Source organism: Schistocerca gregaria, chromosome 5 (genome assembly GCF_023897955.1).
Source record: "Schistocerca gregaria isolate iqSchGreg1 chromosome 5, iqSchGreg1.2, whole genome shotgun sequence".
Classification (NCBI taxonomy): Eukaryota; Metazoa; Arthropoda; class Insecta; order Orthoptera; family Acrididae; genus Schistocerca; species Schistocerca gregaria.
This window is the reverse complement of record NC_064924.1, coordinates 566,246,423-566,273,091: the sequence shown is the minus strand read 5'-3', so window position 1 is coordinate 566,273,091 and position 26,669 is coordinate 566,246,423. Positions and strand designations below refer to the sequence as shown.

Here is a 26,669-nt window from a genome sequence, read left to right as displayed (position 1 = left end):
TGAAATCCACATTGTTTGGTACTGAAAATATTTTTCTGTACAAAGATTATTAACTTGTGTTGCACGTGACAACTGTAAGAATGCTGAGAACAATGATATATATATCTTTAATTATTAACTATTTCTGTAGGGACCATCAAGGACAATTTGATTGATGTATTTTCATTGTTTAAGAGTTGTTCTCAGAAACATAATAGTTGTTGAGCCCATGTTTTGGGCAAAGTCATTAGAACTTTTACTGATCACATGCAAGTTATTTTTTTGTAAATTTGTTAAAAGTGTTACTTAAACTGAACACCACTTGATTCATCTAAGCTCTTACTTGTACATAATCTAACAAGCTTGCCTCAATTTTGATACTTTATTGTTAGAACAATGTCCCAAATTTGACAACCAGACAGCATTTTATCATCACTCTGACACAGAATATTTGTCGAGGCTGACAATATTAGAAACTAGACTACAAATAGAATGCATCTGGGACTTGCAGAATTACTGTATCTTCTTTCTTCTAGTGCTTGTTTTGTGGCTTCTCCCAACATTTCTGTGCTACATGTTATTGTTAGTGAGGGAACCATCCAACTTCAATGCTGTCTCATAAAAACTAACATTTACTTTGATATAATTACTTCCATGTGTCATACTGCAATCATATTTTTTTTGTTTTCAAAATGCTTTTCAATTTTCTTGATATTCTTAGCTCTTTTCATTCACTTTGAATTTTCGTTGTCCTGTCAAGAAACAGTCTATTCTCTTTCATAGACTGTGGACAACTTCAAGTACAAACATAGTGTTTTCAATATCGTTACTTCCAACTGCATGTACAAAACAACAATTGTCTAAATATTTTGATCATGAACTTTCACTATTTTTTATATGACTCACAGAACACACATAACATTGTACAGCACCAGTTGCTTTTGTGTTTTAGCTGTAGCTTAAAATATAGAACAAGAATTTGTACAGACTTTAGAAATTTTACACATTCTATAAACACAATATGCATTGCCTAAAGCCACAAGAAATGACCCCTGTGCCCCCAAATGTTTCTAATAACGAGCAGTTCACGAGTGACAATTTCCAATTTGAAATGAAAACTCGTCAGTTTAATTTTATTTTACATATCCATGCACAAAGTTTGTTAACTGATAGATCAAAAGTTTGCAGAAAAAAATTACGTAAGGGAAACAGTGATGTACAGACAACTCTAGGAATGAATTTTTATAGTGTACCTTTTGATATAGTGGCTAAAAAGAATTTGTTAATGTTCTTCTCTAAATAACACTCCAAGAGACACAGGGAAGGATCAGATATCAAAAAATATAAAAGTAATACTCAAAGAACACGATTTACCTGGTTTATTCATGTGACATGGAACAGTCAGCTTATGTCCACAAGCTCCTGGTTCAGTCCTCTGAACCCTTACATTACATGTGGTTGTACAGCTCTGCCCACACATTCTAGTACACCTATGGCCACATGGCAGCTGTCTCTCACAAGGGCTTTTACATTTATTGGGGTTTGGAGCAAGCGAACACTTCTCCATAACAAAATGCCCACATTTTTTAATTTTCTTCTGGACCTGTCAATTATACAGCACATTTCATAAACTGCCATTCAAGAAAAATTTAATATTCATTAACTAAAAAGGTTCTGACCCTTCATCTATAAACTTTTGAGATACAAAACTGGATGGAATATTTCCCAAACAGAAGTGGGAAAGTGCAAAGTGGTTTTCATTGATTCCCGACGAGTAAATCCTGGATTTTTGTGTAATTCCTCATTGTTTTCCTTCTCTACTATGCACATGAGACTGAAGATGTTCACAAATTATGTTCCCAGTGTTGATGCATTTGACGATATATTTGATTTTATAATTACATATTTCACTATATTACATGTTTCCACATGTAATGTTTCCCCTGCGACATTCTCTCATGGGTCAAACAAACCTGTGCCTATTTGTGTTGCCCATCTCTGGTTTTTATGCTACATAAAATTACACTACTGTCTCAGAGGGCTATTAGAAAAAATATTCAAATAAAAAAAATATAAATGTGTGTGAAATCTTATGGGACTTAACTGCTAAGGTCGTAAGTCCCTAAGCTAACACACTACTTAACCTAACTTATCCTAAGGACAAACACACACACCCATGCCTGAGGGAGCACTCGAACCTCTGCTGGGACCATCCACTCAGCCCATGACTGCAGCGCCTTAGACCGCTCGGCAATATTCAAGTCCAACCTACTGTAACTCTTTAAGACATTTATATCTACATCCATACTCTACAAACCACTGGAAAGTGCATGGAAAAGGATACATCCTATTGCACCAGTTATTAGGGTTTCTTCCCATTCCATTCATGTACGGAGCGTGGGAAGAATGGGTGCTTGAATGCTTCTACGTGTACTGTAATTATTCTAATCTCGTCCTCATGATCCTTAAAAGAGTGATATCTAGGAGGATGAACCAGACTCCTAGAGTCATTATTTAATGCCAGTTCTTGAAACTTTGTCAGTAGACTTTCTTGGGATAGTTTACGTCTATCTTAAAGAGTTTGACCCATGAGAGAGTCACAGGGATCCTGAAGAAACTGAATAATCAGTTTCTTCAGCATCCCTGTGACACTCTCTCATGGGCCAAACAAACCTGTGCCTATTACAATATCACTCCCCCCCAAGTTAATTGCAATAGAATACTAATTCTCTCTTGAATGAATGTATACTGTACTGGGTGAATGTGCAAATTAAAAGAAATAAAAAAAATTAAATAAAAAAAGGAATATTACGAATGTTTGTGAAGTTAACTGCAGGACTTTTCCTAAAAAAAAATATTGAAGATTCTCTGAAAATAATAATAATAATAAAACCCGTGGAGGCCCAGGAAAAGAATAGGCCTCCGGTATGTTCTGCCAGTCGTAAAATGAGACGAAAAGAACAAACCACTAATAGGGCTAACCCCCCTTGTAGTGTGATTAGTTGGCTCAGGACAGAACTAATGAAGCCTCGGACAAGCACTGTCATCATCGGGGACGACGCTTTAACCTTATGCCCGTCCACAATGGTAACGACACTGCTAGCCACACGGAAAATTATTTAAATCCAAATAGAGGTGTTTTGCAGGATATGCTTCCTGCAACCACTCCAGAAGGAAAACAAAGACAGAGGATGAGATGGTAAGATGAAGTTAACCGACACCTCATATTCTGTTATTACCAAGCAACAAATTTAGGAACCAACACAACTGGATACAGATCACAAGTATACACAACATTTATTGCCAGATAAACAGAATTAAAAATTTTAACAGAAAACTAGCTGATCAGATCTGTGTAATACTCGAAAATAACAGGATGCCTCAGTCAGAATTAGAAAACATCAAGCAACAAGTACAACAAATACTGGAACAAAATAATGTGCAGTCAGAAGAAGAAGGAAATACAGTAATGGATTCAAACATCCCAGAGCAAACAAACAAAGAACAACACGCATCAATTAAACAATCAGAGGAAAACGTAATCTTAAGACAGCCACCAGAACAAGCACAAATAGAACACGAAGTGATACACATGTTAGATATAGAAGAAAAAGACACACATACAGACATTAGACCATTCTTGCATACACCACCAAATAACCCACAAGTTGAAACAACAATAACAACTATCAACACAATCATACACAACAAAATAAATGACAATACAACTATGGAAGAATTACAACTACTGGCTTATATAAGAGCACTCACTACACTAAATATACACACTAGGACGAGATCAAAACCAACCAACACACAGAAGAAACCCACAAAACCATCATGGCAATACAGGCTACAGATCAGAACAGAAAAACTGAGAAAAGACATTGGACAACTAACACAATTTATAAGAAATGAAATATCAGACAAAAAACGAAAAAGGTTAGGTAAAATCTCACAACAAGAAGCGGTAGAGCAATTAGATGAAAAGAAGCAGAAATTACAAGCATTGGCCAAACGACTTAGAAGATACAAAAAAAAGTGAAAATAGAAGGAAACAAAACCAAACATTCAACACAAACCAAAAGAAATTTTGCCAGACAATAGGTAACACACACATTAAAATAGACAATCCACCAAACATAACAGACATGGAACACTTCTGGAGCAACATATGGTCAAACCAGGTACAACATAACAGGCATGCACGGTGGATAGAAGCAGAAACAGACACATACAAGATGATACCACAAATGTTTGAAGTGATAATTTTGCAACAAGAAGTCACCCGTGCAATTAATTCTATGAACAAATGGAAAGCCCCTGGAAAAGATAAAATAGCAAATTTCTGGCTAAAGAAGTTCACCTCAACATATTCACTAAATTATTTAACAGTTACACTACAGACCCATACACAGTCCCTGATACACTTACACAAGGAATAACCTAACTGAAACCTGAAGATCAAGCAGACACAGCAAACCCAGAAAAATGTCGCCCCATAACATGCCTACCAACAATACAACAATAAACAACATATTAACTTCAGTCATTACACAGAAATTAATGACACATACAAAGCAGAACAAAATTATAAATGAAGAAGCTGCAAAGGAGCACGAGGATGTAAAGAGCAACTGATAATAGATGCAGAGGTGACATATCAGGCTAAGACTAAACAAAGGTCACTACACTATGCATACATTGATTACCAAAAAGCTTTTGATAGTGTACCCCACTCATGGTTACTACAGATATTGGAAATATACAAAGTAGATCCTAAATTGACATAGATATTAAACATAGTAATGAAAAATTGGAAAACCACACTTAATATCCAAACAAATTCAAATAATATCACATCACGGCCAATACAGATTAAGTGTGGAATATACCAAGGAGACTCATTGAGTCCTTTCTAGTTCTGCATTGCTCTGACCCCACTATCCAACATGCTAAATAATACAAATTATGGATATAATATTACTGGAAAATACCAACACAAAATCACACATTTGCTATACATGGATGATCTAAAACTACTGGCAGCAACAAATCAACAACTCAACCAATTACTAAAGATAACAGAAGTATGCAGTAATGATATAAATATGGCTTTTGGAACAGACAAATGTAAGAAAAATAGCATAGTCAAGGAAAAACACTAAACAAGAAGATTACATATTGGATAACCACAGCGACTGCATAGAAGTGATGGAAAAAACAGATGCCTATAAATATCTAGGTTAGAGACAAAAAAATAGGAATAGATAATACAAATATTAAAGAAGAACTAAAATAAAAATATAGACAAAGACTAACAAAAATACTGAAAACAGAACTGACTGCAAGAAACAAGACAAAAGCAATAAATACTTATGCTATACCAATATTGACCTACTCATTTGGAATAGTGAAATGGAGTAACACAGACCTAGAAGCACTCAATACACTTACACAATCACAATGCCACAAATATAGAATACATCACATACATTCAGCAACAGAAAGATTCACATTAAGCAGAAAGGAAGGAGGAAGGGGATTTATCAACATAAAAAACCTACATCATGGACAGGTAGACAATTTAAGAAAATTCTTTATAGAACGAGCAGAAACTAGCAAAATACACTAAGCAATCACTCATATAAATACATCGGCTACACCATCGCAATTTCATAACCACTTCTACAATCCTTTAGATCACATAACATCTACAGATACGAAGAAAGTAAATTGGAAAAAGAAAACACTACGTGGTAAGCACCCGTATCATCTAACACAGACACACGTCGATCAAGACGCATCCAACACATGGCTAAGAAAAGGCAATATATACAGTGAGATGGAAGGATTCATGATTGCAATACAGGATCAAACAATAAACACCAGATGTTACAGCAAGCATATTATTAAAGATCCCAATACCACAACAGATAAATAGCAGACTTTGCAAACAACAAATAGAAACTTAGATCACATCACAAGTGGATGTACAATACTAGCAAATACATCAGAAGACCCGACAATGTAGCAAAAATAATACATCAACAACATGCCATACAACATAAACTAATAAACCAACACGTTCTCACATACAAGTATGCACCACAAAGTGTACTGGAGAATAATGAATACAAATTATACTGGAACAGAACCATTCAACACCACATTACAAACTTGACATCATACTCACCAATAAAAAGAAGGAATTAACACAACTAATCGAAATATCCATACCCAATACAACAAATATACAGAAGAAAAAATTGAAAAATACATCCAACTGGCTGAGGAAGTCAAGGACATGGGGCATCCATCAGGATAAAGTTGACATTATACCAATTATACTATCAACTACAGGAGTCATACCACACAATATCCAGCAGTACATCAACGCAATACAACTACATCCAAACGTATATATACAACTACAGAAATCTGTAATTATTTATACATGTTCAATTACCTGAAACTTCCTAAATGCAATGTAACATATACCATACAGTTAAAAGTAAGTCACGCTTAATCAAGGTCCGCATCACTTTCCATTTTTAACCAGACATAACGCCTGAGAAAGGAAAGATAACAACAATAACAATAACAACAACAATAATAATAATAATAATAACAAGAACAATAAATATAATATATATAAATATTATTATTATTATTATTATTATTATTATTATTATCGATTATTCTCATTTAAGAGAGCGTTTGAACTTGAATTCCTTTATGATGATTGTTTATGTTTCTTCTGAGCCCAAATTTTCTTCATGTGTTCACTGTGTTGTTTCTTTCGCTCCGCTGTCCATTTGCACCCTGGTCTCTTCTGTGATGTGGTATCAAATTTATGTTTTTTGACGGTGTTCCTGAATTCAGTTCTATTTTCTGCATCGTGTGCTTGTCTGAGGTCCTCTTCAACTTCTTTTATCCATTTTGTTTTTCCCCTGCCTGAGTTGATGACTTTAAGAATTCGCTTTGAAATTCTGTTTTCATTCATCCTCTGGATATGTCCGTAGAACTGCGTTCTTCTTTTCCCGATTGTATCCGTAATCTTGTCTGTGTATTTATATAATTCTGATGTTGGTCTCTTCTTCCAGATTCCTCGCTCTTGTATCAGGCCAAAAATTTTCCTGAGAATTTTCCTTTCTTGTTTCTCTATTTCTTTGATTTTAGTTTGCGCACCTATTTGTGTTGTTTCAGATGCATACAGTGCCTCCGGAAGTAGGACAGTGTTGTAGTGCCTCAATTTTGCGTTAACGGATATGGACTTTTTGTTATAATAGTTCCACCTGAGTTTATATGTTTTCTGTAGTTTTTTTTTATTCTTTCCTCATTGGCCTTTAGGTTAATCCCTGATGGCTGGATGATTTCTCTCAGGTACTTAAAATGTGGCACTTGTATGATTTTCCCTTGGGTTGTCACAATAGGCAATTTGTCTTGTGGCACTCTTTCTATGTATTGGGTTTTCTCATATGAGATTTGCAGGCCAGTTCTTTGTGCAATTTCATGTAACTTCTCTATGGCGTTAGTGGCTTCTCTTCTATTATTTGTGAGGGTTGCAAGGTCATCCGCAAAAGCTAAACACTTCACATAGAATCTATTATCTTTTCTAATGCCAATATGGATTCCTTTGACTTTTTTCCCATGTCCTGATAATTTTTTTAAGAATAATATTAAAGAGTAATGGTGAAGTCCGTCACCTTGCCGCACTCCACTTTGGATTTCAAATGGTTCTGAGATATCCCCCATAAATTTAACCTTGGAGACTGTGTCAGTTAATGTTTCCTGAATGATTGCTCTTGTTTTTCTGTCAATGCTGAATTCTTCCAACGTCTTGCAGAGCGCTAATCTGTCTATTGAGTCGTAGGCCTTTTTAAAATCTACAAAAGTGACCACTGTGTTTCGGGTGTTTTATTATTATTATTATTATTATTATTATTATTATTACTGTTATTTTTTTGTATCTACAGCAAGAGAGATTCACTGGAGGAAGAATTCTTCTTCTGAATCTCGGCGATGCCAATCGCGTAACATCACAGCTGTGGCGATTGACAATTTAGCATTGATGGTTCTGCATAATCTCAAAAGAAAAACAGGAGGGGAATGAAAAGGGCAGCAGATCCTTAATTGTTGTAGCAAGAATAAATCCAAGTCCAGTCTACTGAATGTTGCTTTTGAGAAAAGACGGCAGTGTCACTAGTCACTTGTTATCATCCATGTGGTTATAAATTCGATGCAGGCGCTTGAAATTATATTCACCACAGGATGTGAATCTTGCTGGTAAAACTTAAAATGTATATAATGTCCAATGTGAAGTGTCGTGTTTTTAAAAGAATGAATTACCTTTTCCTGCTTTGTTGTCGTTGGTGATAATTATATTCACTGTTTATTCATCAAGATGAGCTCTTTAGAATTACGATGATTTTTAATCCTTCCACCTTTTCTTTACAGACACCAAACTATAAAGTCACAATTCTGATTGCAATGGCGGACTATCCCTTTCATACAACAATATGTACCTTTCTCTACTCCCCCTACTCCCTAGGAAGACAACGCCAACCCCCCCCCCCCCCCCCCCCCCAGAAAAAAAAAGTCGGCTAACAAAGCCAGAGATACAATGCACAACAGTCCGTTTTTAGCATTCCTGCTGCCGCTAGCAGCCACTATATTTTGAGTGTCAATATTACCATCGTAAACGTTCCATTTCATATCGATACAAAGTTTTACACCCTGGTATGAGTATGGGTTGGCCGATTCTAACGACTTGTTGATACTATAGACACAGGATACTACGCTTTTGTCGGTTTGTGAAGTGCACAATTTTATATTACTGAACTTTAAATCATGATCCCAATCTATGCACCACTCAGAAATCTTATCAACATATGACTTAATATTTATGCAACTTCTCTCAGATAGTACTTCATTACAGATAACTGCATCATGAGCAGAATGCTTGACTTTACCATGAAGATTGTCTGTAAGGTCATTAATAAACAACATGAACAGCAAGTGTCGCAACTCACTTCCCTAGGGCACACCTGAAGTTACTTCTACATCTGATGATGAGTCTCCATCCATGTTTACTCCACAACAAAAAGTCCTGAATCCAATCACAAATATTGCTTGATACCCCATACGATTGTACTTTTTACAATAAGTGTAGGTGTGGTACCGAGTCAAATTTTTCTTGGAAACCATGAAATACTGCATGTACCTGACTCAATGTCAGCTCGTGTCTAATTCAGTAGGGTCTGGACACTAACTCTGCAGCTACTAACAGGTTACAGTACTCACTGAAGGCTTCACGCATTTCCCTTTTGACAGCCAAAAATGTTTCATTCAGCAACTCTCTACCTACAATCTTATGCTTTGTGTTACTCATTATGCAGTAGTCTCTGTTTCTTTAGAAGTTTGTTTATAGTGTCTATATACCATGAAGGATGCCTTCCATTATGAACTATTCAACTGTGTACATATATGTGCATGGTCAACTATTCTTTTAAACTTGAGCCATAACTCCTATTCATGCTCCTCCTGCCCTGAGCTAGACGTTTCAAGTTTCTCATTGAAATATGACACTGCTGCTTTTTTATCTAGTTTACTGGACATATAATATCTTTCTGCTTCTTTTAGCTTTGTACTTTGATAATCATTTTTGCCACAACCACACCATGATGATCGATATCAATGTATGCATAGTGATGTATTAAAAACAAAGATTCCAAGACTTACCAAGCGGGAAAGCGCCGGCAGACAGGCAAAATGAACAAAACACACAAACACACACACAGAATTACTAGCTTTCGCAACCGATGGTTGCTTCTTCAGGAAGGAGAGGGAAAGACGAAAGGATGTGGGTTTTAAGGGAGAGGGTAAGGAGTCATTCCAATCCCGGGAGCGGAAAGCATGTATAGTATGATAATTTTCTTACCAATGTATCAAAATCTATCCAAAACAGCTACTGGACTATATGTTGGAAACTTTCCATGAATTTATTTTGGAAGAAATGAAGCACATCGAGTTTTCTGCTACGATAGTAGATGAGTCAACAGATATTTCAGAAAAGGCAATGTATTAGTCTTGTGCTATTAAAAGAGTAATCTACCAGGGTTTTTGAGATTTTTTGATCCTGAAGTGTATAGTGCTACTGCTCTAACAACATACGTCTTGAATGTTATAGATCTTTTGTTCAAAGATACAACAGGCAATATTAACACACAAATATACAATAGTGAAGCTGTAATTAGCAGCTGTAATATTGGTGTGTAGGCAACAATTAGAACAGTGGTTCCTAATGCTCATTATGTGTATTGTAATGTGCACCAATTGAATTTAACAATGGAATGTGCTGTTTCGCAAAATCAATTGGCAAGGGTGTTCTTTGTACATTTTACAGGTTTTCAGCCTTCCTTTTAGGGTCACCAGAATGACTGCCTGCTTTAGGTGCACAAAGAATTCTCAGTGGGTCAGTTACTAGATGTAATGGAGTGACATCCTCATCGGTAAAAAGCTGTACATTTTGTGCCTGTTGTTCTCTGTTTACGAAGACTGCCAGCTTTAGTTTTTCAACCAATATTGTGTTACAAGTTTTATGTGCCATAATTTTATAACACTCATCAATAATAAGACTCGTATTAGAACATGACTACCTTTTTAATGTGGTTTTATGAAAGACTTTTACTTCTGTATTTCTTTTACACCAGTGGACATGATCAAAATGAAGAAGGAAATTAGCATTTGTGTGTATTAGCACTCCATTGCCTTCATAATAATCAAAAAGACAGTGGCAGAGTGATGACACATACAAACAAACAGGCAGCTTTCCCTCTTGTCCCGATCATGTCCAATGGTATAAATAAAACACAGAAGCAAAAGGCTTCCATGGAACCACATTAAAAAGATATTCATTTTTTAATGTAAGACTTATTATTGGTAATCATCATAAACTTGTGGTAAATAAAACCTGCGACACAATTTTGGTTAAAGCACTAACATTGGCAGTCTTCATAAACTAACAACAGGCAAGAAACCTACAGGATGTTGCCAATGAAGGGGTAACTTGGTTCAAGGACATGCTGGGTGAAAAAGAGGGCAGTAATTGTCATCATGTTATGAAGTATCTTGAGGAGGCATGTTCATGTCTGACATTAGTTCATAACAACCTAAGACTAAGCACCTAGTGCGGATTAGCACATTTCATGCGGAAGTAACGATTCGTGAAAGCCCATTAGAGAGACAGTCGTTTTCAGAAGTGGTGTTTACTACTACTGCTACTGCTGCTACTCCTTGATGCTACAGGCCTTGAAAGGCCTTGGACTCCCGAACAACCTCTGCCCACTCTTCTCTGCTGGCTGCCTTGCCTCTCCATCTTCTCACTCCCATCCTTCTCAAGTCCTACTCCACACTGTCTAGCCATCTGGTCCTTGATCTGCCCCTTTTCCATGCCACTAATTACCAGTTCATGTGACGTTTCTGTTGCCAAGGCTGTTTATCTGTTAAATCCATCTGGCTTTCTTTGTCCTTAGGTTCCGTAACAAGTTTTTTCCTGGGTGAGGTTGTTAGCCTCACACCCAAACCCCATCTTGGAAGACCTTGATTTTTTTAGGGTTCATTCCTCTAGGATGGTTGGCTTCCCTACACCTATAGAGGCCGCCCCCCCCCCCCCCCCCCCTGCAGGACACATTTCGTTTGTCTCCTCTGTCCAGACCAATCTGGCTAGGGTGGCCCCACCAGTAGCTACGATACTGCTGGCACAGCTCTCAGCTTCATCGGAGCACGCAAACCCTACTGCCCACCACTGAAGGTGCTTACGATAAGGCGGTGTCCCCTGAGAGGGAAAAGTGGTGTTTATTTGTATAAATGATTGTGAATTAAATTAAAGCTGTTGTATTACAATCCAATAAGCAGAAAGAAGGTTGCTACAGTCACTATTGTTATCTATGATCATCATTAAGATAGTGACTCAACATACTTTGCATGAAAATCCTGCTTACTGCGCTAATGTTAAATTACATGATTACAAAACACATTCTGCAATACAACAAGAATGGAAAAGTGCAGAAATGAACAAATTGTTTAAGGTGGCACTGTCCTCCTCTCTCTTGTTTGAGAAATGAAATGTGAATGCCATCAAACTGCATATTCATCCAACATGTAACTAAAATAAAAATACGAGTAAACAAAATATTACAAACCTCCACTTGACAGTTCCCACAGGGTTCACCACAACGCATTTTGCATGGATGTCCACATGGTAGCTTTTTCGTACAATTCATCTGACATTTCACTTCTTTCGGGTCTTGTTTGCATGGAATCTCTACTAAATGATTGCAAGCAAGTTTCTGTTTTACATTAACAATACAGGGAGAACAGTCTTCATAACATAACTTCTGACACATATGATCATTTCTACAGCCAATGTTCTTTCGACCACATTTTTTCCTGCACTGGTACTGTAAAGAGAGAGAGATATATATGGCACCAATTACGAAAACATCATCATAAACATAGCAAGCATGACATAGGCGCATTTGATAAACGAACACAATTAATATGCTGGTATTAATTTCACTGTCAACAACATCCCCAAAAAAATCAATACAACTATAATTTGTGTGCTCGTGTGTGTGTGTGTGTGTGTGTGTGTGTGTGTGTGTGTGTGTGTGTGTGTGTGTGTGTGTGTGCACGCGAAAACAAACACACACACACACACACACACACACACACACACACACACACACACACACACACACTAGTATTCTGTGGATTTTCAGATATGGTGGTCATTCTGGAAAGTGTAACCAAAGCTGGTAAAAGACACACCAAGTGAGAATTGTGTAAAGTTAGTAACAAAAGAGCCATACCAACCTAGTCACTAACTCTCATTTCTCTTTTACCAAAATTGCGTTCAGTACATACACTATTTCATAACCTATGTACGACTCGCCTTTCTATGTGAACAGACGCAACAATTGGTCCAATCCTCTGAGGATAAACACCACTAGATGTGTATTCATTGATGAAATGTGCTGCACTTGTTGCAAACACCCATGTCACAAGGCTTCCGGGTGTACATCACCACCATGTCCCTTTTGCAGAAGGATAAGACATGAGCCAGCAAACTCTCCATGTTTATGGCATCGCTCGGCTAACCAAATAGGTTAACAAGGTGTTTGAAGGAATGTGAATATGGAAACTACGAATGGGAATGATTCTGCCACTGCCCCTTATTCCTCTTCTGCAAAGTGAATCCAGTAGGAGAGGTAGGAGCTTTCAAGTCATAAATTTAACTTTGCAAAGTAAATTAAATAGCAGACAGTCTATCTTTATGAATAAATGGTCATTAAATCTACTTGCGCATAAGAATTAACATTACCATGTTGAAGACTCTGTGGATTGAGGGGCAAAAGGCAATTTAACCAACAGGTTCACAAAATGTGGAACTGGAAATGGATGGAAGGAAGCGAAAGTTGACATTGGAAGTGGTTTGGAAGCATGACCACGATTTTGATATTATTTTAGGCAATGATTTCCTATGCCATTTTTAAGGCGTAGTTAACTTCTGAACACAATAATTTCAAATTGTTCTGACAACCTATGTACTACAGTGTTGAAAATTAAGTAAAACAGAAAATATCGGGTAGTACCGACTAAATCATTTGCATTGAGGTGAAGAAAGATTTCTTAAGAGCAGATATTTACTTAATGGATTGATCCATGAACAAGAAATGAAGTATTAGACAGTAAACAAATTCAAGTGAAGTGCACATTATCTCGAATGAGTGTGAATTGAAGAGGGTATATTTTTGCCAGTGAGCATCGACAATTTTGGAAGAAAAGACATTAAAATTCCCCAGGTTACATACTCGCCAAATAGTACGAAGCAGATACCGATGAGAGAACAGCAAACAAAGAAAACAACCTCCTAAAGGTGATGCTATGTCTATAGTCCATAAACATACCCTATCATTTGCAGCCTGTAATAGAGAAAAATCTCTCAGATTTGCTAGAAGCACGAGTAATCCAACCTCCTTTGACCCTGGGTTTCACCTACAGTGGTAGTCCCAAAGGAAACCAGTAATGATGAAAAGGCTTATTCAGTGGGGCTAGCAGATGTCTTATTTTTCTTGCAGTATATAAACGATACTGCCATTCAGTTCTACTTATTATTGAAATGTGTTCATAAACATTCAAACTATCTAAAATAAAAGGTGTCTGTCTGTCAATAGTGTATATTAAAACAGAAAATAATAAATAGAAAAACAATGTGCTGTACTCACCAAGCTTCTGTAGCTAACTTACAGCATTTCTTGTTATAAGGAACATACAAAATTCTCATGTAAAAAGTACTTAACACTGGTTTTATTTTGTTAAGCTGACTTAATATATAGAAATATTCTTACAAAACAGTTGCCAAATGTTTTCAGGACACAAAAAGCACAAAGATCATGAAAGTACTCATCCTGTAGGATTTTAAGAATATTAAGAACAGAAACACTTCTACTGTGAGACCTCATGAAACACACTTCTTCATTTGTTTTTCCGTAACTTTGATATTGATTCTTGTACTTCAGCAGCAACTGCTGAACATATCATTTTCTGAATTTCCAGTCCTTTGACTTGACTTCTTTTGCACTTTTCATTTGATTCCTCCTTCATTTTCTAAGAATAACTCCGCAGTTTAACCAAATATTCCTTATACTTAGAATGTACATTATGGATTGCATGTATGAAACTTTTATTGAGTGCTATACTTTCCGCACCTCCGTAGTGCCACCAGGTTTGCTTCATGTTGATTTTCCACTAAACACACAGAGTTCACAGAGACAGAGACACCATACTCGATGCTTGCATTGCCATGTGATAAAAATCTTTTTAAACAAAATACTTAACATTTTCACAAGGTTTTTGTGAACTGCATATTAAATCCATCCAAAATTTATCAAGATGAGTTTCAGACCTGTTGAAGGTTCTAAGGGCATCCTTTACAAGCAACTGATTACAAAGATCCATATATTCTTGATTTACACGGTCAGCCTTAATGCCCAGAGAGTCTACCATTAGAATCTAGAATTTCTAAACATTATGATAACCGTTCTTCAGCTGAAGAAAAACTGACATCAATCGATCGATCTACACATGAAATCCCGTTTGTAAGCTTATACTTTAAAGGTTAACTCTTTCTTATTTTGCCCAATACTCGTAAAATGTGTACTTGCATTTCTTGTTTTAGTTGTAGAAGGTCCAACACAAGCTATTCAATTTTTTTAATGCTTCCTTAGTACCAAATTGTTTTCATACATAAGGTCATTTTCCAGAAAGAACGAGTAGATTCTAAAACATCATGGCTGATTAGGTGCCACATCACAGAAAGCCCTAACGGTCACAAGTCACTGTACATGACTGGAGCCATGGAATTAGTTTTCTGGTACTCTCGCCGAAAAGGCTCAACTAATGAAGCTGTTTCACCGAAAAAAGCAAATTTGGGTGCAAGCATTTTATACCTGAGAGCAACAGATATAGTTTTGAAGCTCTGTGAAGTTGGCACTGACTTTTTTTTTTTTTTTAGACTCAGAAATGTGTTTTTTCAAATTACGTAAAATTTCTAATGCTCTCTGAGCAATGTGAACATTCTCTACTCATCTGAGTGAACATTTTTTTTTAAATGACTGTACATTTACATTAGTGTATAATTTTGCTCTTCTAGCAGGGGAATCTAAATAAACAATAAATCACTCTTAGAAATGCAAAATGTTCCAATTAGTTTTCTTTATAATACCAATCTTAAATGCTCCATGTACCATAAGCAGCTCACAACAACCCATACTCAGATGAACCACCCATTAAAAGATTCCTTAATCTCTATTTAAACCTTTGAGTACTTTTTATTAGGGTCATCCATAGATACTTGTAAAATTTTAATCAAATTAAGCATTCCAACAGAAGATTCTAGGCCTTCCAACAAATAATAATAATAATAATAAGAAGAAGAAGAAGAAGAAGAAGAAAAATCCAGAATCAAAGTATAGTTCTGATATTGAGGTGATTCTGGATTACAAAACCTTATATTGATGTCCAGCTGTGTTTTCTGTGCAACAGTGTTTAAACTTTCATCAAATCCTACAACTATATCCTCACAACAGGTAAGTAATGAGAGGAATTCTTTAGTAAAATGGGGAGCAACATAATAGGACATCAGTGGATATATAGATGCACATTTCGATGAACTATGGAATGAGATATGGTTCACTACAGTATGAAGACACCAAAGTAGTTCTGACTTGGTAAAATAATCTGATAACATGAATGACTTCAGTGACATTGATGTTTCAGCTTTCAGTGACTTTATGTCAATTGTAGAACACAGAGGTTGAAGTATTTTCAAGGCTATGCACAATCTTAGTGCTTGCTGAAAGCAAAAGCTCTAGTAGGCTTATCACACATACTTAACGTAAGAAGTTTTGCATTTTAACATTGATAAAGATATTAGTATGAGATAATGCATCTCAAACGGAACAACCTCCCCCATGCCAGCCAGCAAGGATCCCGAAAACACTGATTGTGCAAAACTCAACTCTCTCTTTCCTCATGTCATACTGAAAGCTTTTGATCAAGGCAGTCAGGTAGATGAGGTATTTCTTGATTTCTGAAAAGCATTCGACTTAGCACCACATCTGCAGTTATTGTAAAGTACCATCATGTGGGGCACCATATGAAAATTGTGAGTGGATTGAGTATTGTTTGGTAGGGAGGATGCAGTGTGTTATCTTGAATGGAAGGTCATTGTCAGATGTAGAAGTAACTTCGACTGTGTCCCAGGAAAGTGTATTGGGGCCATTGATGTTCATATTGGAGATTGATGACCTTGTGGACAATATAAATAGTAAATTCAAACTTTTTGGAGATGATGATGTTAACTATAACGAAATACTGTCTGAAAGAAGCTACATAAATGTTCAGTCAGATCTTTATCAGATTTCAAAGTGGTGCAAAGATTGGCAACTTGGTTTAAATGTTCATAAACGTTAAACTGTGTATGTCAAGAAGTAAAAACATTATGTCCTATGATTATAATATCAACAAGTCAGACAGAATTGACCAACTCATGCACGTGCCTAGGTGTAACATTTTGCAGGAATATCAAATGGTATTTTCACAGGCTGTCGTAAAGTAGGTGGTAGACTTCAAATTATTGGTAGTATGCTAGGAAGTCCGATCAGTCTACAAAAGAGACTGCTTGCAAATCACTTGTGTAACCAGTTCTAGAATATTGCTCAAATACGTGGGACCCACACCACACAGGACTAATAAGGATAAGGAAATATTTAATATGCACAGAGAAGGGCAGCACAGATAGGCAAAGATATATTTGATCTGTGGGAAGGTGTCACAGCAATGCTTAAGCAACTGAACTGTCAGACTTGAAGAAAGATGTAAACTATCCTGAGAAACGTCTGGAAACGTCCCCCAGGCTGTGGCTAAGCCATGTCTCCACAGTATCCTTTCTTTCAGGAGTGCTAGTTCTGCATATTTCGCAGAAGAGCTTCTGTAAAGTTTGGAAGGTAGGAGACTGATACTGGCAGAAGTAAAGCTGTGAGTACCGGGCGTGAGTCGTGCTTCGGTAGCTCAGTTGGTAGAGCACTTGCCCGCGAAAGGCAAAGGTCCCGAGTTCGAGTCTTGGTCGGGCACACAGTTTTAATCTGCCAGGAAGTTTCATATCAGCACACACTCTGCTGCAGAGTGAAAATCTCATTCTGGAAACTGTGTGCATGGGTGACAAAATTGTCACTTTCCATGCATTCTCTGCTCCACATTTGGTTGCCAACTGTCAACACAGTGGGTTGTATGAACAAAATGAAGAATGCACTTTATTCTCAGATTGTTTTATAAATAAAGCATGCTGGGAATATACTTCACTTTACTCTGAGTGAAAGAACAGCATAAAAATAATATTGCTTAATTACAAACCTTGAGACCTGTTCCTCATAACGAAACCACACGGACGACCACTTAGTGAGCGGACCATAGTGCGTCATATTTTAACTGAAATCATCTCATATTAGAAAAATAACAGTTCCAGTTTGGAGCAAATGAAAATGTGATGTATTCTTAAGATTTTGTTTGTACCATGTGTTCACCAAACTACAATATGAAATAAGTATACTTGTATGCTGAAAATTTGGTAACATCATCAGAAAATCCATTTTCAAACACTGTCCGTATATCGTCATAATAATTTGTTGCTGCACATAAAACTAAAATTGAAACACAGCGCAAATCTTCCAGAAAACACTGAATGCAATTCCATAATTGTATATCGAGTTAGCACGTTTGACTGAGTTGAATGAAATGTATGTTACTAGGTTAACATGCAAAGTAATTCATCAAAACTTTTTGACTCTTATTCGAAAATATTGAAGAAATTTCTTTTGATGTGGTCAAAGTCCATGAAGCATCGTATAAAACTTTCCACTTAACAGCCTGCCACTACAAAAAGGGTGTACTCAGTATTCTTTTTTACAATATTTTCTTTTATGTCTCGTTAAATTGCAATAATAATGACTGTCTCTCCCTATCCACATGGCGCTGGTCACAGAGGTAGCAGCCGTTACCCATGTAATGGCTGAAATGTATGATTTTTCTGAAGTTACAATTTTTGTGTACAAATATGATGGAATTTCACAAAATTTTACTTACCTAAAAATACATGTTTTGGTATTGCAAGAGTTAACCCTGACTACACAGGTGAAACTTCAATTTAATAGTAATTATTGCAGAAAAAAATGAAAAGAAATTCTAGCACTGAAATACATATGCAAACACATGATCTTTATGTTTCACTTCCTTTACAAGACTTTTACATATACAAAAATGCACAAAACACAAGACCAAAACAAAATTTAGTGTTAATAGAGGCCTAAAGTGTGGCACAAACATACATTCAGAGGTACACAGTCCGACTTTACATTCACTGTACTTAAATTATGCAGGTATACGCTATTTGTGTGAAAAATTAAATTTAATCATAAAAGAAAGAAATAACTGAAAAACTTATTATATAAAAACAGTTTGTTCACAACTGAAAGAAGTCCGACAGAAACTTTTTTAGACTAACTCAGCCTTCACCATACATACGTGAAGGCAAAGTACTTGACAACATCATAAATCTAAGTGAAATCAAAATAATATCGCAAAATGTCTAATTTATTACCAATAACATTGAACAAATTGGCGAATTTCTAAGTGTTAGTAGCCCTCATATTTATCTTGTGAATGAACTAGGGTGCAAAACTGAAGAATAACGCAGCATTAATTTAAGTAATTATAAAACTGTCAGTGTCTATTGCAGGGAACAACATTAAGGTGGTGGTGCCGGTATTTATGTCAAAAATAATGTCCAGTGCAGAAAAATTGATTGGATAGATAAACTTGCATGTGAGATGGTCTTTGAAATAGCTGCCATAAGAATAAAGCTCAGAGGAACATATTGATAAACTCTCACCAAATAAAAAACGGACTATAATAATGGGGGATGTGAACATTGACTCCTTAACTAATAGTTACCTTAGATGTATTGATATATTACGGGCCTGTAATTACAACCACGTGAATTCAACACCAACAAGAATTACAACTCTCAGACATATATTGACCATGTTATTACAAACTTAAGTAACGAGGACCTTGTAGTTGGAACTTCTGAGAACCACATTTCGGATCATAGCGCATTAGTCCTAGAGCTTCACACTGACAAAGAAATAGTATCTCATAAGGAACAATTTACTTATAAAAGAAAGCTTGACTATCATACATTAAAGGAAAAACTGACACACAAACTGGTATCAGGTAGGCCAATATGCAACAGAAGACATTAATGAAAAGTGGGAATTATTTTATACAACATTAACCCATTGTGTAAATCAAGTATGCCCAAGGGTCAAAATACTAAAGAAAACCGACAGTTCCAGGAATCTTAAACTCCACCCTAATGTGATGAAATTAAAGAACGATATGAATGATCTATATATTCTTTTTAAAGAGACCAAACTACAGTACTTTCAGTCTAAATACAAAGCCTGTACAAAAACCTATAGGGAAGCACTTTAGACATTAAAGGCACAGAAGTATGCAGAACAGATGAGTCAATCCTGTAATGTTAGCAAAACAGTGTGGAATATAGTAAAGAAGGAAAGTGGGGGGAATGACAAGGCATTGGGTAACAACATAATAATAAGAGGAAATGAAAAATTGGTTAGTGACCCAAAAGAAGTATGCGAGAGATTCATAGATCAATTTAGTAAGATGAGTAAGGAGGATGTGATCAACCCACCGCAGGTGCTAAATCCCAGTTATGTCAGTAACTCGTTCTTCCTGAGGTGTGTTACAGAACAGGAAATCCTGAGAACCATTTCCAACTTAAAAGCAAGTACATCCAGTGGCTGGTATGACATCTCAGCCAAATTTCTGAAAGAATGCAGTAATGAGTTAATAAAGCCACTGCAACATTTAATAAACAGCTCTTTCAGACAGGGGTCATTTCCTGACTTGTTAAAAGCCACTGAATTAAAACCAGTGCATAAAAAGGGAAAAACTACTGATGTACAAAATTATAGGCCTATTTCATTGACATCAGAACTTAGTAAGTTGTTGGAAAGGCTATTTCTTGATCAAATGGAATCTTTTTCTCTACGTACAATATATTAAAAAGTTCTCAACACGGTTTCAGGAAGGGCAAGTCTACTATAACAGCCATAGCCACATTTACTCAAGCAGTATTGAATAAACTTGATGATGGAAACAAAGTTATTGGCACCTTTCTAGACCTATCTAAGGCTTTTGATACTGTAAATCACTCCATTCTTCTACATAAGTTAGAAACTTACGGGGTCAGAGGAGTGGCATTAGATTTGTTAAAATCATACCTTGCTGACAGGAGACAATGTGTTAAGTTGTATCACACAACCGGGGCACTTAAACAAACAGTAAAATCATCTTATAAAATTCTTAACTGTGGTGTCCCTCAGGGAAGTACTATTGGGTCTTTTCTGTTCATTGTGTACATCAATGATATAATAATTCCAAAAAATGCAGACCTTGTGAATTATGCCGATGACAACTCCTTCATAAGCTGGGGCCCTACAAAACAGCTAGCAGTGCAAAATAATATGAAGAACACTAGCCTCATCACAGAATATATGACTAAAAAAAATGGCATTAAATGAGGAAAAGACCATTCTAATGGAGTTTATGCTAAACTACAAATCAAGACAAGTGGATACTGCGCCAGAGTCATCAATTGAAACAATTGATAAACATAAATTCCTGGGTATTATAGTTGATGAACTTACATGAAAGGAGCACATCAGTTACATGTGTAAAAAAATCTCGTGTAATGCCTACCAGCTAAAACGCCTTTCTAGCATAGTTGCGTCACCAGTCTTAAGACAAATCTATTTTGGTATTATACACTCCCACCTACAATATGGTATTGAGATTTTTGGCGGGGCACCAACGGTATACATGGATAGAGCTTTTAGAGCCCAGAAGAGAGCAATTAGGATAATAGCGAATATTAGTAAACGTCAATCCTGTAGAGAATACTTCATTAAGTGTAATATATGAACAGTGTATTCATTATATGTTCTAAGGACTATACTGTTTATAAAAGAAAATATGGAGCACAGTATAATAAATAGTGATATCCATGGTTATAATACAAGGAAGAAAGAAGATTACCACATAAAATTCAAAAATGAAAAAGGAACTGATCTTAATCCATTTTCTGCTGGAAGATTTTTTTTTTTTTACAACAGGCTGCCAAATACCATAAAAAAGTTAAAGGGAAACATATTTAAAATAAAATTAAAGCAGCTGTTAAATGCTAAATGTTTGTACTCCATCAAGGATTTTTAATGTTGTATGTACTTTATTTCTACTACTAAACTATTATTATTGTTCATGTATGTACTGACTATGTCCACGACTGTGAAAGTTATTATGGACAAATAAACCATTATTATATACTCTCATTCAGTTCCTGCTGTACCTGCCAAAAATCCTTCAGAACATAATATGTGAAAATAATATGATACAGATACACAGGAATTCATCTTCAAAAAATCTAGACTACTGCTATTTTCACATGATGTGTAATCTGAATCATCCTTTCAATCATCTGCAGACTCGTCACGGACTTTGTAAATCATTTGCTCCAAACTTGTTTCCTCCTCAATGCACGCCTTGAAACAATCAACAAAAATCACACAAAATGCTCAAAACAGAGACAACTTAAAATCAGCTAACACCCACGACACAAGAAACAAGAAGAAAGATTTTAAAACTGAAGACTTATCTGCTGATACCACTACTGCCATCCAGCAATCACAGCAAAAACTAAGAAGTGTGTAGAACACACAGAAGTTTGTGGTGGTGGTTAGTGTTTAACGTCCCGTCGACAACAAGGTCATTAGAGACGGAGCGCAAGGCTCGGGTTAGGGAAGGATTGGGAAGGAAATCGGCCGTGCCCTTTCAAAGGAACCATCCCGGCATTTACCTGAAACGATTTAGGGAAATCACGGAAAACCTAAATCAGGATGGCCGGAGACGGGATTGAACCGTCATCCTCCCGAATGCGAGTCCAGTGTGCAGAAAGTTTGTGGGAGGTGTAAATATACGTTCAACAGCACAGAAAATCATAGTAACTGGCTTGACATAATATAATGTCCACCTGCACATTCCCTTTTCCCGCAAGCACCACAATAGTGCGTCAGCCGCACGCTATGTGTTATAAGAAAAGAAAATATTGACTTTGTTATTTATTATAGAACAGTAATAATAGAACAGAATTTTTTAAATTTCAAGAGTTTGTTTGGATTTCCCAGCTTTTCAAGGTTCACAGCTAATTGCCTGTTTTCAAGGATTCAAGGATTGCTAGCCACCACGTTATTGCATCTATGTAGACAAGAGAACAGTCAATAATGTCACAAAATCAGGTAATTCACCCCTTCCAGGAACAATGACACACTTGCCCATATTGGCAGATAAAAAAATTCTTCACCAGCTTCGATAAATGCTCTGAATACTATCCAGTTCCTATAGCTACAAAAGATCAGGAAAAAATAGCTTATGTTGCGCCTTCTAGGCATTACATAACCTTGGGGTGCCCTCTGGACTCTGAAACACTCCTGTTACATTTCAATGTATTGCCAATTTATTTTTATGTGGTTAACAGCTGACCACATGTCTAACATACCTGGATGACACAACTGTCTTTTCAAGTATGATGAGAGAACATGCTGAGCAACTAAGAAATGTTCTAACTCATGCCAGAGACATTAATCCAAATTTGAGATTAGAAAACTGCAGTATAGTGCCATCATGAGGGCACTTTCTACACTATAGAATTTCGGAGGAGGTATTGAACAGAATTGGAGAGAAGAGGAGTTTGTGGCACAACTTGACTAGAAAAAGGGATCAGTTGGTAGGCATGTTCTGAGGCATCAAGGGATACCAATTTAGTATTGGAGGGCAGCGTGGAGGGTAAAAATCGTAGAGGGAGACCAAGAGATGAATACACTAAGCAGATAGGTTGGTGTTGGTGGGAAGTATCCAGATAACTCGGACGGTGTAACACTGTGCCAAGATGTGCTGGCCGTGCATCAAGGCATGTTTAGCCACAGGGTGATCCTCATTACCAACAAACACTGTCTGCCTGTGTCCATTCATGCGAATGGACAGTTTGTTGCTGGTCATTCCCACATAGAAAGCGTCACAGTGTAGGCAGGTCAGTTGGTAAATCACGTGGGTGCTTTCACACGTGGCTCTGCCTTTGATCGTGTACACCTTCCGGGTTACAGGACTGGAGTAGGTGGTGGTGGGAGGGTGCACAGGACAGGTTTTACACCGGAGGCAGTTGCAAGGGTAGGAGCCAGAGGGTAGGGAAGGTGGTTTGGGGATTTTATAGGGATGAACCAAGAGGTTACGAAGGTTAGGTGGACGGCGGAAAGACACTCTTGGTGGAGTGCAGAGAATTTCGTGAAGCATGGATCTCATTTCGGGGCAGGATTTTAGGAAGTCGTATCCCTGCTGGAGAGCCACCTTCAGAGTCTGATCCAGTCCCGGGAAGTATCCTGTCACAAGTGGGGCGCTTTTGGGGTTCTTCTGTGAGAGGTTCTGGGTTTGAGGGGATGAGGAAGTGGCTCTGGTTATCTGCTTCTGTACCTGGTCGGGAGGGTAGTTGCGGGATGCGAAAGCTGTTTTCAGGTTGTTGGTGTAATGGTCCAGGGATTCAGGACTGGAGCAGATTCGTTTGCCACGAAGGCCTAGGCTGTAGGGAAGGGACCGTTTGATATGGAATGGGTGGCAGCTGTCATAATGGAGGTACGGTTGCTTGTTGGTGGGTTTGATGTGGACGGATGTGTGAAGCTGGCCATTGGACAGATGGAGGTCAACGTCTAGGAAAGTGGCATGGGATTTGGAGTAGGACCAGGTGAATCTGATGGAACCAAAGGAGTTGAGGTTGGAGAGGAAATTCTGGAGTTCTTCTTCACTGTGAGTCCAGATCATGAAGATGTCATCAATAAATCTGTACCAAACTTTAGGTTGGCAGGCCTGGGCAACCAAGAAGGCTTCCTCTAAGTGACCCATAAATAGGTTGGTATACGAGGGGCCCATCCTGGTACCCATGGCTGTTTCCTTTAATTGTTGGTATGTCTGGCCTTCAAAAGTGAAGAAGTTGTGGGTCAGGATGAAGCTGGCTAAGGTGACGAGGAAAGAGGTTTTAGGTAGGGTGGCAGGTGATCGGCGTGAAAGGAAGTGCTCCATTGCAGCGAGGCCCTGGACGTGTGGGATATTCGTGTACAGGGAAGTGGCATCAATGGTTACAAGGATGGTTTCCGGGGGTAACAGACTGGGTACGGATTCCAGGCATTCGAGAAAGTGGTTGGTGTCTTTGATGAAGGATGGGAGACTGCATGTAATGGGTTGAAGGTGTTGATCTACGTAGGCAGAGATACGTTCTGTGGGGGCTTGGTAACCAGCTACAATGGGGCGGCCAGGATGTTTGGGTTTGTGAATTTTAGGAAGTAGGTAGAAGGTAGGAGTGCGAGGTGTCGGTGGGGTCAGGAGTTTGATGGAGTCAGGTGAAAGGTTTTGTAGGGGGCCTAAGGTTCTGAGGATTCCTTGAAGCTCCGCCTGGACATCAGGAATGGGATTACCACCACCACCTACTCCAGTCCTGTAACCCGGAAGGTGTACACGATCAAAGAGAGAGCCACATGTGAAAGCACCCACGTGATTTACCAACTGACCTGCCTGCACTGTGACGCTTTCTATGTGGGAATTACCAGCAACAAACTGTCCATTCGCATGAATGGGCACAGGCAGACAGAGTTTGTTGGTAATGAGGATCACCCTGTGGCTAAACATGCCTTGATGCACGGCCAGCACATCTTGGCACAGTGTTACACCGTCCGAGTTATCTGGATACTTCCCACCAACACCAACCTATCCGAACTCCGGAGATGGGAACTCGCCCTTCAGTATATCCTCTCTTCTCGATATCTGCCAGGCCCCAACCTCCGTTAATTTCAGGTTGCCGCCGCTCATACCTCACCTGTCTTTCAACAACTTCTTTGCCTCTGTACTTCCACCTCGACTGACATCTCTGCCCTTACTCTTTGCCTTTAAATATGTCTGATTGTGTCTGTGTATGTGCGGATGGATATATGTGTGTGTGTGTGTGTGTGTGTGTGTGTGTGTGTGTGTGTGTGTGTGTGTGTGTGTGTGCGCGAGTGTACACCAGTCCTTTTTTCCCCCTAAGGGAAGTCTTTCCGCTCCCGGGATTGGAATGACTCCTTACCCTCTCCCTTAAAACCCACATCCTTTCGTCTTTCCCTCTCCTTCCTGAAGAAGCAACCATCGGTTGCGAAAGCTAGTAATTCTGTGTGTGTGTTTGTGTGTTTTGTTCATGTGCCTGTCTGCCGGCGCTTTCCCGCTTGGTAAGTCTATACATGCCACTTTCCTAGACGTTGACCTCCATCTGTCCAATGGCCAGCTTCACACATCCGTCCACATCAAACCCACCAACAAACAACCGTACCTCCATTATGACAGCTGCCACCCATTCCATATCAAACGGTCCCTTCCCTACAGCCTAGGCCTTCATGGCAAACGAATCTGCTCCAGTCCTGAATCCCTGGACCGTTACACCAACAACCTGAAAACAGCTTTCGCATCCCGCAACTACCCTCCCGACCTGGTACAGAAGCAGATAACCAGAGCCACTTCCTCATCCCCTCAAACCCAGAACCTCTCACAGAAGAACCCCAAAAGTGCCCCACTTGTGACAGGATACTTCCCGGGACTGGATCAGACTCTGAAGGTGGCTCTCCAGCAGGGATACGACTTCCTAAAATCCTGCCCCGAAATGAGATCCATCCTTCACGAAATTCTCCCCACTCCACCAAGAGTGTCTTTCCGCCGTCCACCTAACCTTCGTAACCTCTTGGTTCATCCCTATAAAATCCCCAAACCACCTTCCCTACCCTCTGGCTCCTACCCTTGCAACTGCCCCCGGTGTAAAACCTGTCCTATGCACCCTCCCACCACCACCTACTCCAGTCCTGTAACCCGGAAGGTGTACACGATCAAAGGCAGAGCCACATGTGAAAGCACCCACG

The 26,669-nt window shown here is 38.1% G+C and overlaps 1 protein-coding gene across 1 annotated transcript in view; it reads right to left on the bottom strand.

Moving 5' to 3' along the window:
* The window catches only part of LOC126273167 (NFX1-type zinc finger-containing protein 1-like), a 255,031-nt gene that overhangs the window by 87,194 nt on the left and 141,168 nt on the right, over positions 1 to 26,669 (bottom strand). Inside the window, exons 9-10 of the mRNA XM_049976640.1 lie at positions 12,186 to 12,443; positions 1,354 to 1,582 (exon numbers count right to left, since the gene is read on the bottom strand). Of these exons, the coding sequence (XP_049832597.1) occupies positions 1,354 to 1,582; positions 12,186 to 12,443 (487 nt within the window). The remainder of the gene's footprint in view (positions 1 to 1,353; positions 1,583 to 12,185; positions 12,444 to 26,669) is intronic.